Source organism: Natator depressus, chromosome 2, assembly GCF_965152275.1.
Source record: "Natator depressus isolate rNatDep1 chromosome 2, rNatDep2.hap1, whole genome shotgun sequence".
Lineage (NCBI taxonomy): Eukaryota > Metazoa > Chordata > Testudines > Cheloniidae > Natator > Natator depressus.
The window spans coordinates 132,405,784-132,424,650 of NC_134235.1; the positions used below are offsets into that span (position 1 = coordinate 132,405,784).

At 48.3% G+C, this 18,867-nt stretch overlaps 1 protein-coding gene across 1 annotated transcript in view; it reads right to left on the reverse strand.

The window, feature by feature from the left end:
* The window catches only part of FBXL7 (F-box and leucine rich repeat protein 7), a 321,349-nt gene extending 311,001 nt beyond the window's left edge, over positions 1-10,348 (reverse strand). The window contains exon 1 of the mRNA XM_074945013.1: positions 9,982-10,348. Coding sequence (XP_074801114.1) covers positions 9,982-10,018 — 37 coding nt within the window. The 5' untranslated portion in view covers positions 10,019-10,348. The remainder of the gene's footprint in view (positions 1-9,981) is intronic.
* Between the last annotated feature and the right edge of the window lie 8,519 nt (positions 10,349-18,867).

The following is an 18,867-nucleotide window of genomic DNA, read 5'->3' on the forward strand; positions in this document are numbered from 1 at the left end:
AAAGCACTCTAGCCACTCTTTCTCCAGCACAACCTTATGAAGGGACTGCAAATTCAGCCCTATATTGCCCAGGTTCTGGGAGTATTCAGGGGAGTGTGCACAGCCTCTTGGTGAGGCCAGACCACTGTGATGGGGGACATAGCTAGGGCCAAAATCTGACCCAAGAAATTTATTATGGGGACTACACTCAACTGTAAGCAGCTAAATGCAAGCTCCAATTTTCAGGGCAAACTCACTTCTACTGCATCAGAGAAATAAATTTATGGAGCAAAGCAATATAACATTGTCTCCTTCTGACAAAATAAATCCATTTAATCATTTGGCGGTGGTCTAATAAACCTTGAACTTCAGAGCCCAGAGATGTGCTCATAAATACACAATTCTTCAAAAAACAAAAATCTCCCAGTGTGAATCACTTGTCCATAAGCCCCAGAGAGAGAGAGAGAGACACTTCACATGATTTAAGACATTGAGACAAATTTATGTAGCTGTAGACAGGAATTTCCTGATTCAAACACAAGCACGAGAGAGAACTTCCTGTTTCCTCTTTCTTTCCTCCAAGAAACATTTTTAGGAGGATTTACTAGTACTCCAAGCCATTAATTCCCTGGAATATATAGCTCAGGTTAGGTATAGGATTACCATTTACTGTACTGCAGCACGAATGTAATGTCTGTGTTAATCTAAACATGACTCTACTCTGCAATTCAGAAGTGCCACTGAACTATACGTTTCTGTATGCAGGTTGCTACACCAATAATGCATGTCCAGACCCTGATCCAGAAGACTTGTACTAGGACAAAACTGGGACCAGAGTGAAAACCATGGCAGTCAATGCAATATTCAGTATACAATTTGTAAGCTAATGGACTTCTGTGCACCTAGCAATAGGATCAGAACCTAAGGCCTGGTCTCCACTTGAGTTTATGTTGGATTTAGCAGCGTTAAATCCAAATTAACCCTGCACCCATCCACACAACGAAGCCATTTTTTTGACATAAAGGGCTCTTAAAACCGATTTCTGTACTCCTCCCCAAGGGGATTAGCGCTGAAATCGACATCACCATTTCAAATTAGGGTTAGCGTGAATGCAATTCTAAAGGTATTGGCCTCCGGGAGCTATCCCACAGTGCACCATTGTGACCACTCCAGACAGCACTCTGAACTGGGATGCACTGGCCAGGTGTATAAGAAAAGCCCTGGGAACTTTTGAATCTCATTTCCTGTTTGGCCAGGTGCGCTCATCAGCACAGGTGACCATGCAGAGTTCATCAGCACAGGTGACCATGCAGTCCCAGAAACGAAAAAGAGCTCCAGCATGGAGCTAACAGGAGGTACTGGATCTGATCGCTGTATGGGGAGAGGAATCTGTGCTATCAGAACTACGTTCCAAAAGATGAAATGCCAAATATTTCAAAAAAAATCTCAGAGGCCATGAGGGACAGAGGCTAAATCAGGGACACAACACAACGCTACATGGAACTTAAGGAGCTCAGACAAGCGTACCAGAAAACCAAAGAATCAAACGGACGCTCCAGAACAGAGCCCCAGACATGCCGCTTCTATGCTGAGCTGCACGCAATTCTAGGGGGGGCCGCCACCACTGCCCCACCCCTGTCCATGGACTCCAATGATGGGGTACTCTCCGCCATGCCTGATGATTTTGCAGATGGGGAAGATGAGGAGGAGGAGGAGGAAGATGAGCTTGGGGACAGCACACAGCTCTCCCTGACAGCCAGGATCTTTTTATCACCCTGACTGAAATACCCTCCCAACCCAACGAAGCCAGAGAACGGACCTCTGGTGAGTGTACCTTTTTAAATATAACATAGGTTATAAAAGCATGCATTTAATGATTAAGTAGCCCTGAGGACTTGGGATGCATTCATGGCCAGTACTGCTACTGGAAAAGTCTGTTAACGTGTCTGGGGATGGAGTTGAAATCCTCCAGGGACACCTACATGAAGCTCTCCTGGAGGTACTCTAAAAGCCTTTGCAGAAGGTTTCTGGGCAGAGCAGCCTTATTCCGTCCTCCACGGTAGGACACTTTACCACGCCATGCTAGTAGCAAGTAATCTGGTATCATTGCATGACAAAGCCTGGCAGCATATGGTCCCGCTGTTTGCTGGCATGCAAGCAACATCAGTGCTCTCTCTCTCTCTCTCTCTCTCTCTGTTACCCTCAGGAGAATGATATCGCTCATGGTAACCTGGTTGAAATTAAACTCCCCTATTAAGGGGACACACTGAGGTGGCCGTTCCTATTGGGCTCTTTGCCTGTGGCTGAAAAGAAATCCTCCCCACAGTTAGCCACGCGCGGGGGGGGGGGCGCGCATTGGCGCTGAGCTATTCACATTTGGCTAGCGGGGATCTTCCCTGATACCAGCCAGGCGGTGGGGGGAGGGGTAAAGCGATCATCCCAGATAATTGGATCGGGGGAGGGAGTTAGTTTGGTTTCTGCTGCTGCACGTTAACAGGAAAACCGCAGCACTAAAAGGCCAACTCAACAGGCTTTGCTTAGTATGGGAAAGGAGAGCGCTGCTGTTATGAAGGTTGAAGAAGCCGAAAGACCATGGCTTACCATGGCCGCCTGCAACCCAAATTCTGTTGACCGGCACCACATGTGTGATCTCGAACACCAAAGCCGCAGGCACTCAATATAAGATGCAAAATGCGACCTTGTACCAAAATCACATGTGCTATGTAATGTGAATAGTGTTGTTCACCATGAAAGTGTATAGCCATTGTTCTGTAAAATGTATCTTTTTAAATACTTCACTCCCTTTTTTCCTCCAGCAGCTGCAAATGTTTCAAGCCTCCCTCCTCCGTCCCAAAGGCTCTCTCAGATAAGGCAGCGGAAAAAAACGAATGCACGATGAAATGTTCTCTGAGCTCATGCAGTCGTCCAGCACTGACAGAGCTCAGCACAATGTGTGGAGGGACACAGTAGCAGACTACAGGACAGTGGCCGATGAACGTGAGGAGAGGTGGCGGCAGGAAGATCAGAGGAGGCATGAGGCAATGCTGGGGCTACTGCGGGATCAAACGGACATGCTCCGGCGTCTGGTGGAAGTTTATGAACGGCAGCAGGATCACAGACTGTCGCTGCAGCCCCTGCTTAACTGCCCTCCCTCCTCTCCAAGTTCCATAGCCACCTCACCCAGACGCCCAAGAACACGGGGGTGGGGAGGAGGCTCCGGGTACCCAACCACTTCACCCCAGTGGACAGCTCAAGCAACAGAAGGCTGTCATTCAATAAGTTTTAAAGTGGCCTTTTCCTTCCCTCCTACCCTCCTCCCATAACTCACAAGGTAGCCCGGATGGGGTATCTATTAATAAAGAATACATGTTTTTTAAACGATAGTGACGGTTTCCTTTGCAAGCAAGCTGTGATCGAAGGGGGGAGGGTGGGTGGCTTACAGGGAATTTAGAGGCAACCAAGGGGGCGGGTTTTCATCAAGGAGAAACAAAACAGAAGTGTCACACAGTACCCTGGTCAGTCATGAAACCGGTTTTCAAAGCTTCTCTGATGCGCAGTACTTCCTGCTGTGCTCTTCTAACCGCCCTGGTGTCTGGCTGCGCATATTCAGCAGCCAGACGATTTGCATCAACCTCCCACCCCACCATAAACGTCTCCCCCTTACTCTCACAGAGACTGTGGAGCACACAGCAAGCAGCAATAACAATGGGAATACTGGTTTCGCTGAGGTCTGAGCAAGTCAGTAAACTGCACCAGCGACCCTTTAACGTCCAAATGCACATTCTACCATCATTCTGCACTTGCTCAGCCTATAGTTGAACAGCTCCTTACTACTATCCAGGGTGCCTGTGCATGGCTTCATGAGCCAGGGCATTAAGGGGTAGGCTAGGTCCCCAAGGACAACTATAGGCATTTCAACATCCCCAACAGTTATTTTCTGTTCTGGGAAGTAAATCCCTTCCCGCAGCCGTTTAAACAGACCAGAGTTCCTGAAGATGCGAGCGTCATGAACCTTTCCTGACCATCCCATGTTGATGTTGGTGAAACGTCCCTTGTGATCCACCAGTGCTTGCAGCACCATTGAAAAGTATCCCTTGCGGTTTATGTACTGGTTGCCCTGGTGGTCCGGTCCCAAAATAGAGATATGCGTTCCGTCTATGGCCCCACCACAGTTAGGGAATCCCATTGCAGCAAAGCCATCTAGTATGACCTGCACATTTCCCAGAGGACTTTGGAATGTTTCATCATTTTGAGAGGTAGGTGAATCCTGCAGAAAAATATTGTGTAAGAATCAGAAAATTTAAAATGAAAACACTTCAGCTGTGTATGCAAGTTTACTTGCCAGAAAAATGCATGTGACCAACTATTTTCAGGAATGCTCACAAAGCACAAGTTTTAAACTTTTATGCCAGAATATTAGCAGAAAGTGAATTTACTTTCTGCAAAGATGTGCGGTGTCTCAAAAGTTATCCCCATTCAGATCCCGATTCTGAAAATTCTTATGTTTAGGCTCAATTCTAAGCATGCAAGCAGACCCACTAACTTCAGCATGGCTACTTACATCCTTCAAACATCAACCGTTAGTAACTAAGCATCTGAGCCTCACTCCGAAAACACAAAGTACTCTGTGATTTAGGGTGACCAGTCAAACCCAAGCAACAGCTCAAATTTTGGATTTAAATTTTTCAAAAAGCAAGTCATAGATAAGAGGTTCTGAATACTGAACATGTTTGAGAAGAGTCTCAAACAAAGATTCAATCTGTGTTAAAGGCAGTGTCCATTGGGGAAGCACAAATAGTCTCACAAGAGGCAGATGTCTTTGCCCTAGCCCCAGTTCCTTCTAACCACAGAGTCCTGATGTTAATTAAGATTCCACAGTGGGAGGGGGTGGCAAGTAGTGTGAATGCAGAGGCAATTCTTGAACAACAGTTACTGTTAAGTAACTTTTCAAAGGTCTGTGTACCCTCACTTGAGAGAGAGAGAGATCAACAAGCAGTGCTCCACCAGGATAACTGGACAAGGAGTTTAGCTTAATACAGGCAGTAGGACAGCTCTCTGAAACATACCACTGGAGCACAGTGCTAAATCCAAGGAGTAGTGACTGTTGAAAACATGCACCAAACTCGAAGTACTCTTTTGCAAATGTACACTAAGGGAACCAAGGCATCATATGTTGCTCTTGGAAATTGCCCAGCAAGTACATGACTCCCAATGACCAGGGTCCTGGCTGCTTCCTTCTGTTCTCCAAGCACAGAAACCCCAGTGGGGTTCAGGGCGTCCCACAGGGCATAATTAATGGGACACGGTATGACAGTTAGCTGGATGAGTAAAACATCCTGTCAAAAGCATCCAGCTTATGCCATCCTGTCAGAAGGGCCAACAAGGTAACTCACTGTGCCCCTTACTCTCTTCTGTGTTGTCCATTTCACCTATGGAGCTGGTCAGAGAGGTGTCCTTCAGCTAATACAGGATACATCTTACCACTCTTATATACAGGAGGGGAATGAGAATGAAGAGGGAGACAGCCAGCCTTGGCCAGCTTGAGAAGGCCAGAGCTGATGGGTAGGACCAGCTTCTCCAGGGTTTGCATTTTATTATGTTCAATAGATGTCTCTGCTGCCATACACTACAGTTTGCAACTGTAATGTATTTCCCTTTCTCCCCACTAGTTCCTGAAACTGTCTGTGTTAGTCATGAAGGGAAACAAATGAAGCACCAATGTGATCCTTTGCTAAGGTGCCATCTTATGTTCCTACAAAGGAGATTTTTAAGATTCCTCTGAATGAATCTCATCCCATTTCTCAGATATAGGCAGATTCTCCCACAGATCTTAAAGGCCTGGGCTGGGGCTGTTATCACTGCTGGAAAGGAAGGTTGCCTTGGTACTGGGTGGGGAGGTGTCTGCAATAGAATCAGAGTCAGTGTCAAAATCAAGCAGAGAGTTAGTCTCACAGCCTCCAGCAAGGGTTTCATGGAGTCCTGTATGTAGTGCTACTTCAGAAGCTTGAGAGGGCCCTGCACGATATCCTTTTATGATGTCTGGATCTGAAGGGACGAAAGATGACCGGGGTCTTGAGGTCAAGTTGGGGAACCAGGTTCATCTCCTAAGGGGTTGAAGGCAGTTCCAGACTGAGACTGGAAAAGTCAGTACAAGCACAGAATCAAGCAGCATAGAAGCATGTGCTTGGGGTGATTAGTAGCCTCATTTGTGCCCCACACACACGCCAGCATGGAGAAAAGTGAAGGCATTACTGAGATCTTAAATAGCGAGGAGCCTACGTCAGCGCAGAGATGTCTCCCTTTGTAAGGGTACAGAAGAGACCACAGTGGTGCCATTGGCTAGTACCTGGGGCCCTCATTGAGCTAGGAGCATTAAGGAACAGAGAGATGGTGCTTCCACTTTCCTTTTGCTTACATCCCTCCTGTGAGGACATGTTTCCTATCTGTTACCTGCGTGGACTTGTAGAACTGAGACCGAGGCATCGGCATCAGAGAATAGATGCCGAGTTGGTGGCTAGGGTAACTATGTCAAATGAGGAGTAGAGACAGAGCTGGGTGCTTCCGTGTTGTTAAGGCTATTGAGGGCTGAATAGGCAGTTGCCAGTTTGGTACCGCTTTTGATTTACCAGGACCAGTGGCACGAGGTAAGAGATTCTGACCCAGCATAAGCCTAAGAAAATTCCAGTCTTGGGTCTATGAGAAGAAGTGGAGCTGAGACTGGAACAGAAAAATATCTTAAGTCCCATGACAAAGAACCTCGTAATTAAGGCTGGTCTCAGTACACTCAATAAGTGCATCAGAGTATCAGGCTGTATGTGTTGAGAAGACAGAGGAGGTTGTATCCTCAAACATCTCTCCCTTCTAGTGCAGGGAATGAAGTTGTGGCAAACTGCACACTTGGGTTACCAAGTGTATCTGCTGCCAATATAGAAGGCACTGGGTATGGGCATCAGTCTCCAATATGATCTGGTATCATCTCTTGAGACTCTTAAGGAACTCAGGGGGCTCAGCAAAATCCCCAGGAGGGGCTGAAGGTTCCTGAGACAAAGGCAGACCATGTATGATAAGCTACCTATACTACTCTACACAACCTACCTATAAGAAAAAAAAAAAAAAACTATAATAAGGGAAGATCTAGCCTGAGGACATGAAGGCAACAAAGGAAATTAGGACAATGTCATATGAGATCTCTCATGCACCCTTCCCCCTCCATTATGGATATCTGCACCCCCCCCCAAAAAAAGAGTCATTAAATCCCTGTACCCCCTCGCTGCTAACTGCATCAACCCCATAATCCCCCTGCATGTTGTTAAAGGAGTTCATTCTCCAAAAAGCTCTACTGCACAGAAGGGGGCTGACCATCCCAGTGCAGGGTCCCCCACCCCTATTCACCAAAGACAGAACTGCAATTAGGGCTCTAAGGATTTGTGAGAAGGTTGAGGGATGGAGAGCATATTTCCCCCCCCCCCCCCAACATAGTATCCCTTTGTAACCAAGGTTTTAGCTGACAAACCAGAACTAAAGTACGAACCCATTCCAATTTTGGATGTAATGTGGAGTGGTGAGTTTAGACGCAGGGATTAGAATGCTAATTCCTCCCCTACAAAACACTCTGAGGTGCAGATTTCAAGACATGCTTGGTCCATTTCTAGAATAAGTTCTCATAGTAAGAATTGATGTGAACACTCGTACCAGACTAAATCAGATCTCTGGCTGGCAAAATTTCTGATTTCATGGGCTCTTTTGAAGGGGGAGCTCATTTGGCAGTAAATGAAAGGAATTTCAAGGTCTGTATAAAAAATGGTGTTTTTCCTTTGTCACTATCTTCATGCATATTTTGGATGTGAGTGACGCGTATTCTTTGGCACTTGCCTACTGGAGTCTCAAAGAATGTAACAGATCATAGGCCTCGGTACAAACAGACCCAGTGATCTTATATTGTCCTGGGTACCATGAGGGTAAATTGTACAGATGATCATTAAATGTTTAGGAATAAAAATAAAAATAGAGCACCTCTTTTGCAGTCAGAACAACAACAAAAAACTTTCAAACCTTCCTATTGGTTCCTTATTACCAGCTGACCTTTCCAGCAGTCTCCTACAATGCTTCAGTGCAGACCAAATTCATTGCTGGTGCAAACCACTGAAACCAATAGGTTTCTATAAGGATGAATTAGATCCTGTGTATCTAAAACCAAACACAGTAAAATTTCACTGAAGTGAAATTGCAGAGGTAGCATTTATGGATAACAGCTGGAGAACATTAACTCTGTCTCTTTCTCTTTCTCCCTGGGGTTGAAAAATGTTGCTGTTCAGACAGGAAGCAGTCATATACCACACTGCATACTACAAGATTTATAGGATACAAGAACAAGTTGCAAAGCATTAGAAATAATACAGTGGGGGAGGGGCTGATGCAGAACCTATCACAGCAGAATAATTTTAATTGTCTCATATTTTAAGCCTCACTGATGTAGTTTACACAGAACAGAAACCGGTCCAATGGCTGAACATGAAAACTGGAAAGGACTTAGCCATTTAAAATGGTTAAATATCACTCCCCATTATTTACTCTTCCCTGGATCAGGCCCTAGATGAGCAGAAGTGCTAAGTGCTCTTAACTCCCACTGAGGTCAATGGGCATCAAGATGCTCAGCACCTACCTGAAGGTGCTCACAACACATTGTTAAAAACTAGGACCGAGATCATGTAAACAAATTGGAAAGGCTAACCAGGTGTTTGATTTCACTCAGCCCTTATTGGGATCCAGCAGCGGGCAGACAGAATGACCCTTGGAAAAAGTTATTGACATGACTAAAAATACAGACTCTACTGGTGGTTACAGGCTGATAAAGCAATAAAGGGAGCAGGAGTTACAGCAACAAAAGCTATGTTAAGTAACAAGCACACCCAACTACTTCAGCTATCCATGTGTATATGCTTCATCAGTGACTAGTAACTCAGACCCTGCCTTGCCGCTCCCTGTGCAGAAAATGCTGTTATTTTAAAATGCAGTCTTTATAATGGCAGACTATGTTGGAGTTAGCACCCCTAAAAATAGGGTATTGCAGCATAATTTATTCAGTTAACTTGCTGCAGTTGTGCTCACTCCTAAAAGGGGGAAACCAATTTCTTTTACTACAAAAAACAAAAAGTGCTTTTACTCTTTTACCAGCTCTGGCAGCTTCTTTCAGAAGCTTTCCATTTGCCAAAAATCTTGGAAATATAAATGTTCCCTGCCAATAACTTCGATGACATGAAGATAACAGACTAATTATCATTGCTTAGCCAACACAGTCTGCAGAGAGAACAGACACGTATAAGGAGCTGTCAGGGAGAGAGACGGGTCAGTTGACACACCAGGGAAAACTTTGCTGTAGACACTTCAAAACCATGTAGCAGCAGCTCAGTGAGGCAGAGCCACCCAGGTGGGAAAGGGTTACTGCATGTAAAGCGCATACAGGCAGCACTCAAGAGCGATGGGAGCTATGTAAGAGTAACCAGATTTGCAGAGTGACCAATTGGTGTCGGTACAGGAGTGGGCTTAAAAAGTAGCTGAGGCTAAAAGGAAGCGCAGTGAGGCTGGAGAGGAGAGGAGGGGTGTGTGTTTTAGAGCTGGGGTTTCTAGCTCCCAACTAAGGTCCAGCTGCTTTACACGAATGTATAGGAAATATTGGTTTGAACATCCTTGATATTTCCCATGCCACCCATATGGTGGCCGGAAAGCTCCCCCTCTTTCTGCCCTCCCCAACTGCAAACAAGCTTCAAAAGTTGGGCTACAAAGGGAAGCGAGCCAAACCCATCCCGCAACTGGCCAGCCCCCTCCCCCGCTCTCCCTACTGCCTGGGAAGGGAACTTTTCCCACTCTCGGGCTCGGGACACACACAAAGCCGACTCCGCAGCCGGCTGGACGTCCCCGCCCGCCCCAGCCCGAGGAGGGAAGGCGAGGGGAGCGGGGTCCCGCCCAAGGCGCCCGGCGACTAGCTGGGCTGGGCTCACTCACCCTCACTGCCGTACTGTTTGCCATTGTTCGCGCCCATCCTGCAGGCTTCATGCTCTCCGGCTGCCCGCACACACCATGGCTCCCCGGCACAGAAAGGAGGCGACTGGGGCGGGGACCCCGCTGGTCCGGAGGTTCGGCTTTTACATGCTACAGGCACTCGGGTCCTTCAGGGGGAGCCAGCCCCGCCCCACGCAGCCACCCCAAAAAGGGGGGGGGAGAGAAAGTGAGGGGAAAGCCCCCGGTGCCCTCACCCCCCCGCTGCGGGCACCACGACTGGCCAGCAGCTCCACTTATAATCCACACACGGGTCAGCAGCAATCCCAGCGCGCAGCCGCCTCCTCCTCCGCCCGCCGGCAGCGACTGATGCGCCTTCCGCAGCCCGCTGGGGCGGGGCCGCTGCTCCTCGGGTCCCGCCGGCGCTGCCGGGCTCCCCTTCCCCGCCCGCGCCGGGAGGGCGCAGCAGCCACTTGTTCCTCGGCCCCGCGCCGGGCCGGGCCGTGCTCGCCACCCTGCGCCGCCCGCTCCAGCGCCGCAGACTTTTGTTAGCGCCAGGCGCCTCCTCCCCGCATCAGTCGCTCCTTGGGCCGAGAGGGCTGGGCAGGGGAGGGCCGGGCTGGGGGGGGCTGCAGCCTTTTAAAGACACAGCGCGCGCTCCCCGCACGCCCCTGTGGACCGGCCTGCGGCGGCGGAGCCCAGAGGCGCCTATTTAAGCAGCTTGTAAGGTTTCTCCGTCTTGTGAGGCAGGCTGGTGGTGTGTGTCAAGGAGGAGAGTTGGAGACGGATTTCTTATGAAATCCCCACTGATTCTCGCCCCGGCCCCACTGGCTGATGTGTTTGGGGAAATCCGTTGTTTCTTCCCCACCTATCTGCTCCCTGCCAGGGCATGTGTTTTCCGCTGGTTTGCACTGTAATTAGAGACAGCATGATGAGCTGCTCTCTTTTGTCCCACAAGGGTATGGGCTCACCAGGAGTTTCACAGATTGGGCCTGATCTTCATGTGAGTGCAATTGAAGCTCTGGCTGTAGATCAGGGGTCACTAGGTTCAGTGTTTATTTTGTCTTTTTCATGCCAGCTGACCCAGCTGTTGGTTAAATGACCATTCTTCACTGATATTAAAGACATTACTCCTGATGGGAATTCTGCACCAAAATATTAAAAAGTCTACACACAATGTTTTAAAATTCTGCATATTTTATTTGTCAAAACAACAATATAATTATGTGAGTAATTTATTTCAAAATACCTTTCAGTAAGTATATCTGTAACAATACAGACAAAAAAGAATCAGGAAATGTTTATTGGAAAATAGATTCCTGACTAGGCATATTAATACAGAACTTTGAGTAATAATTCATTTAAACTGCAATACAGAAACGTATTTCCTGCACTCCTCAGAAGCAGTGCAAAGGTTTGGACAAGTCATGAGTAACGGAGGAGCTGAGGGGGAGGGAAGTAACTGCTGGGAAGGAGCCTGGGCGTGAAGCTGGAGGGTTGTTGGGTGTGGGTGGGAGTTTAGAACACGGTTTTTGGGGGGGGATGAGAGAGGGATTGTTAGGGACTTGAGGAGCCTCCCCCATGCAGACCCCGGCTTTCCCTTAGCCTCACTCATTCAGTCAAGCACATCTTTCCCTGTCCCCATGTGTCCCTGCACCCTCATTCAGCCACCCCTCCCCCATCCAGGCCTGCACCCTCACTCATCCACCCTACCTCCTCCATCCCCATGTGGCCCTGCACCCCCTCCCTGCACCCTAACTCAGCCACCCCTTCTCCCCCCATTCCCATATGCCCCTGTACCCCCATTTCCATTCAGCCCCCACTTAGGGTTGCCAGGCATCTGGAACACCCGGTCAAAAAGGGACCCTGGTAACTCCAGTCAGCACTATTGACCGGGCCGCTAAAAGTCCAGTCTGTGGCACAGTGGGGCTCAGGCAGGCTCCCGGCAAGTCCAGCTCCGAGGTGCAGGGCTGCCACGGGGGCTCCCCGAGCTGCAGGGGCAGCACCTGCGGGCAGTGCACAGAGCCCCCTGGCCGAACCTCCGCCTAGGAGCCGGACATGCCGGACGCTTCCTGGGAGCTGCCTGAGGTAAGCGCTGCCTGGCTGGAGCCCCCATCCTGAACCCCCTCCCACACCCTAACTCCCTCCCAGAGCCCACGCCCACACCCAAATTCCCTGCCCCAGCTCCGAGCCCCCTCCCACACCCTAACTCCCTCCCAGAACCTGCACCCCACACCCCTTCCCACACCCCAATACTTTGCCCCAGCCCTAAGCCTCTCTTGCACCCCAAACTCTTCATCCCCGGCCCCACCCCAAAACCCACACCTCCACATGGAGCCTGTACCCCCTCCTGCATCCCACTCCCCTGCCCCAGCCCTGAGCCCCCTCCCGCATTCTGAATCCCTTGGCCCCAGCCCAGAGCCCCCTCCTGCACCCCAAACCCCTCAGCCCCAGCCCAGAGCCCGCACCCCCAGCTGAAGCCAGCACCCCAAGCCCCTGCCCCAGCCCAGAGTCCCCTCCCACACCTTGAAGTCCTCATTTCTGGCCCCACACTGGAGTCTGCACCCCCAGCCAGAGCCCTCACCCCCTCCTGCATCCCAACGCCTGCCCCAGTCCAGTGAAAGCAAGTGAGGATGGGGGAGAGTGAACAAAGGAGGGAGGGGAGATGGATTGGGCAGGGCAAGGGTGTTCGGTTTTGTGCAATTAGAAAGTTGGCAACCCTACCCTCACTCCAGTCTGTCCCCCACCACTAGCCTTTCTGAACCCCTGTCTGTGATCCCCCCCCCGCCCAGCCCCATGTGCCCCAAGCTGTCTGTCCCCCCCATACCTCCTCACCTGGCCCCACAGGCAGGGCATTGTGAGACACACAGCCTCTTCTCTTCCGTATCTGCAGCTTACTGCTCCTGCCTGGGAGTTGCTGTTCTCTATTCTGGTGCCACAGGAGCCTCTACTGGTTGAAAGTTGTAACTGCAGCACCTCTCCAGCAAATTATTTTTCTGCTGAGAAAATAAATTCTGCATGGGGACATGAATTCTGTGCATGCGCAGTGGCACAGAATTCCTCAAGGAGTAACACATGCAGCATATATTATTTCAAGCTTCATTGACCACTGGGTATTGTGTCCCTCATTTAGGGTTTCTGTGATACCTAATTAGAAAGGTCATAAATTTGCCATGGCACTTCAGAGATATACACTCACCACACGTGTAGAAATTCAATCCCTTCTGAGTTTAGGGAAATATTTGTCTTAAAAATTGACAGTTTTTGTGAACAGTTCTACATCACAACTGTTTGCAGAGCACAGTCCACAAGTAGGTTCAAAAAGCTATTTGCAGTACATAAAGACTCTGATCCATGGTGCCCCTTTTGGCCCAAGCAGTTAGCCAGTAAGTGGGGGGCCTTGGAGGACTGTTTCTATTAGGAGAAAATGAGGATTCAAGTCAGGTATTTCTTTGTAAATAAACAGGATTGCAACACAGAATGTACGGAGCCCTGTTCACCTGAATACAGTAAAAACAAACAGCAGGAGGCAGTCTTCACAATTCCAAGCCTGTCATTTCAGTCAGCACTCTACCCAAAAAGAAGCTTCTTTGGTTTACTTTCAAGGCCATGCTACCAGTGCTTCTCTGGTTTTCTGGCTGCTTCCTCCGTGCTTTCAGTTTGCTTGCTCCTCTGACACACAAACTCTGTGTTTACTATCAGTTCCTAGGGAAACAACCTGTTATTCTCTTCAACTCCGTTCTTTTCTTAGGCTTTCCATGTATCCAGTGTCTTACGCGATAGTTTCTATTGTTTCATCTATCTTATTGCATGAAGGAGCTTCATTGCTTCTCCCCCATCCCCACCCACACTCTTTACTCAGAATAAAGGGCAGCTAGCATGCTCATTAGCTTCACCAAGGTCGGTGATTGTCCATAGATTAGAGACACTTGCTGGCAGCTGCCAATACCCTCCAACATAACACTACATATTCTTATGTGCCGGTTGACAAAGAGCTCCATGTACTATCCACATTGTGGAAGCACCAAACACAGCTCCATACTTAAAATTGTGTTGAACTGAGAAATCCTGCTGTAAATACAATCTGTTAGGTATAGAAAAAGGCATTACTCTCCCAAGAATATCAACACTTACTCTTTAAGTAATGGTTGTGTCTACAGGTTACTGGTAATAAACTGGTTCCAGAAAATTAAATCTTGGTCTAAACTAATATATATTCTTAATTTCTGTCCTTAAGCAGATCTTTTTAAGAAAAAAAGATAGCCAGTTTGTGTGTTCACATATAAAGGGAGTGTACTGGGCATAGCTGATATTGTCATGGGAAACAATGGCACTGGTGACTGACAGGCTGTCTGAGATGGAATTAATTAAGTAGTAATCCCAATGAAGCAGATCATTAAGGCTTTTTTTTTTTTCTGACTGCTTTTATAAATGCTTGGGGCCTGATCCCAGATGGTGCTGAATGCCCTCATCTCCCCCGGGAATCAGTGGAATTGCAGGCAAACAGCACCTCACAGCATAAGTTAGTTGCTCAGGTGCTTAAGTCTTTGCATGATCAGGTCTAAAGGATGCACACAACTTCTTTTCTCCAGGCTCAGAAGATGAGGCTCTAACATCCAGATGAACTCCCTTTCACAAACAGTATTTTTAATAGTATAAACATCATAAAAATAAGGTAAAATGCTTCATTTGAGTATCATGAAACTCAATAACACCTTTCTAACTCTTCTATATTTCCCTTCCTGTTGTAATCAATGGAGGGAGTAGAGGTGGCCACTGTTTGCCTCCCTTGCAAGAATGGAAAAAGAGGAGCTGTCACCAATTCAAGACAGATGATCCTTACTATTTACTGTTCTTTCTTCCACCTTCGAAGGGAGACCATGCAAGTTTAGTAGGCTTCCATCCCATCCTGAGGGGCGAGACCTAACCTGCAGAACACGACTGACTCCTCAAGTAGGAGAGGGGGAAGATGAATGTAAACCAGAGGTGAGCAAACTACGGCCCGCAGGCCACATCCAGCCCGTGGGACTGTCCTGTCTGGCCCTTGAGCTCCTGGTTGGGGAGGATAGCCCCCGGCCCCTCCCCTGCTGTCCACCCTCCCCCACAGCCTCAGCTCACCGTGCCGCCAGCTGCGAGCTCCTGCCGGGCAGTGCGGCCGCGAGAGCCGCCAGTGGCCGGCCTGTCCCGATGCTCTAGAGTGCACTGCGGCGTGGCTGGCTGCGGCCGGGCGGCGCGGCTGCCAGTCCTGGTGCTCTGAGCAGCATGGTAAGGGGGCAGGGAGCGGGGGGATATTGGATAAGGGACAGGGAGTCCGGGGGGGGGCAGTCAGGGGACAGGGAGCAGGGGGCGGTTGGATAGGCGTGGGAGTCCTGGCGGGCCTGTCAGGGGGCAGGGGTATGGATAGGGGTCGGGGCAGTCAGGGGACACGGAGCAGAGGGGGTTGGGTTGGATAGGGGGTTGGGTCCGGGGGGGCGGTTGGGGCAGGGGATCCTGGGAGGGAGCGGTCAGGGGACAAAGAGCAGGGGGCGATTGGATAGGTGTGGGAGTCCTGGGGGGGCTGTCAGGGGGCAGGGGTGTGGATAAGGGTCGGGGCAGTCAGGGGACAGGGATCAGGGGTGATTGGATAGGGGGTGGTGTCCCGGGGAGACGGTTAGGGGCGGGGGGTTCCAGGAGGGGGCAGTCAGGGGACAAGGAACGGGGTGGGGGGGTTGGATGGGTCGGCAGTCCTGAGAGGGACAGGAAGTGGAAAGGGGCGGATAGGGGGCAGGAGCCAGGTTGTTTGGGGAGGCAAGCCCTCCCTACCTGGACCTCCATACAGTTTTGGAACCCCGATGTGGCCCTCAGGCCAAAAAGTTTTCCCACCCCGATCTAAACTGAATGTGTCATGAAGCAAGGTTAGTCATCAGTTTAACCATTTGTAAGTAGGACTGGTCAAAAATTTAATGAAAAGTGCATCTTCAGCCAACATATTTTTTTACTTGGAAATGCAGTTGCAGTGCCTCATTGAAGTTGTAGTTCAGGGGCTTAATATACACCAATATTCAACACAAGGATGGACTACAAGCTGTCAGGAACAGTATCCCTGATGAGGCCATGGCACACCTGGTGGCTGAGCTTTGTGACTTTGTCCTCACCCATAACCATTTCAGATTTGGGGACAACTTATACCTTCAAGTCAGCAGCATTGCTATGGGTACCCGCATGGCCCCACAGTATGCCAACATTTTTATCCCTGACTTAGAACAACACTTCCTCAGCTCTCGTCCCCTAGTGCCCCTCCTCTACTTACGCTATGACGTCTTCATCATATGGACCTACGGGAAGGAGGCCCTTGAAGAATTCCACCTGGATTTCAACAATTTCCACCCCATCATCAACCTCAGCCTGGACTAGTCCACACAAGAGATCCACTTCCTGGACACTACAGTGCAAATAAATGATGGTCACATAAACACCACCCTATACCAGAAACCTACTGACCACTATACTTACCTACATGCCTCCAGCTTCCATCCAGGACACATCACACAATCCATTGTCTACAGCCAAGCCCTAAGATACAACCACATTTGTTCCAAGCCCTCAGACAGAGACAACCACCTACAAGATCTCTATCAAGCATTCTTAAAACTACAATACCCACCTGGGGAAGTGAGGAAACAGATTGACAGAGCAAGACGGGTACCCAGAAGTCACCTACCACAGCAGAGGCCCAACAAAGAAAATAACAGAACTCCACTGGCCATCACGTACAGCCCCCAGCTAAAACCTCTCCAGCACATCATCAACGATCTACAACCTATCCTGGAAAATGATCCCCCACTCTCACAGGCCCTGGGAGGCAGGCCAATCCTCGCTTACAGACAGCCCCCCAACCTGAAGCAAATACTCACCAGCAACTACACACCACACCACAGAAACACTAACCCGGGAACCAATCCCTGTAACAAACCCCAATGTCTTCTCTGTCCCCATATCTACTCTAGCGACACCATCATAGAACCCAACCACACCATCAGAGGCTCATTCACCTGCACATCTACTAATGTGATATATGCCATCATGTGCCAGCAATGCCCCTCTGCCAGGTACATTGGCCAAACCGGACAGTCTCTACGTAAAAGGATAAATGGACAGAAATCAGACATCAGGAATGGTAACATACAAAAGCCAGTAGGAGAACACTTCAGTTTCTCTGGACACTCAATAACAGATTTAAAAGTAGCCATTCTTCAACAAAAAAACCTTCAGAAACAGACTTCAAAGAGAAACTGCAGAGCTACAATTCATTTGCAAACTTAACATCATCATTTGGGCTTGAATAGGGACTGGGAGTGGCTGGCTCACTACAAAAGCATTTTTCCCTCTCTTAGTATTTACACCTCCTCATCAATTATTGGGAGTGGACCGCATCCACCCTGACTAAATTGGCCTTCAACATTGGTTCTCCACTTGTTAGGTAACTCCCTTCTCTTCATGTGCCAATAGATGTTTATGTCTGTATCTGTAATTTTCACTCCATGCATCTGAAGAAGTGGATTTTTACCCACGAAAGCTTATGCCCAAAATAAATCTGTTAGTCTTTAACATGCCACCAGACTTCTCATTATTTTTGTGGATACAGACTAACACAGCTACCTTCTGATTCAGGGACTTTATGATCCCATTCTTCTCTATGGGCCTGGCTCCCCAGCTGGACTACATCTTCCATGATGCAACAGGGTCTCCCCCTCTTCAAGAGGATGCTCGGTACCTCTCCAAAAGGGGGAGACCCTGTTGGATCATGGAAGACATAGTACAACTGGGGAGCCAGGCTCATAGAGGAAAATGGGATCATGAAGCCCCTGAACTACAACTTCAATGAGGCACTGCAGCTGCATTTCCAAAACAAAATATTTTTATTTGGGGATTTTTGCCATTTTTTTCCCCAGTGTAGACAAAGTTTTCCATTTTTGAAGTTTTCCATGGGGGAGGGGACATTTTCCAATTGATTTTAGATTTAACTTCAGTTTGAAAGCCACTCATCTCCCATCCATTCCAATGTTGAGCTACACATTGTGTCCTAACTTACATCAATTTATCAGGATTACTACTTTCTGTTGGGCAGGCATATTTGCTTTTTCACATTTAAGGGGGGTGGGACTTACAACTCACTCTTTGTAATTAAATAGTGATCAATGCACAGTCAACCTGTGGAACTCTTTGCCAGAGGACGTTGTTAAGGCCAAGAATATAACAGGGTTAAAAAAAGAACTAGATAAATTCATGGAGGATAGGTCCATCAATGCTTATTAGCCAGGATGGGCAGGGATGGTGTTCTTAGCCTCTGTTTGCCTGAAGCTGGGAATGAGTGACAGGGAAAGGTTCACTTGATGATTACCTGTTCTGATCATTCCCTCTGGGGCACCTGGCATTGGCCAGTGTCAGAAGACAGGATACTGGGCTAGATGGAAGTTTGGTCTGACCCAATATGGCTGTTCTTATGAAGCTTCTATTATTCTATATTATTCCTTTAACATTGTACAAGCCAAGTAATATTTTTCTAATTACTTCTACTTTTAGACTCTAATCAGGATGTTTAAACTTTCAAAAGGCTGCACATATTTCATAATCAGACGCTAAAATCATCATCATGTTGACTGCTGTTGGGCATACTAAATTGGAAAAGAATCCAGAAGAGAGTCTGACTAATACGTTACTGGCCACTTAAATAAAGCAATCAAAAACATGTTTTTCAAATACAAAATGACTCAAATTCAAATATTATCTTGAGACTGTAAGTAATAATCTATTTTGATTTCAAAAGTTACAGAATCACTGTAGCATTTTGACAAAAGTCATGGCCCCAGTCCCAAAGACTTAGTGTAACTTGAGCCATGTGAGTAGTCCCAT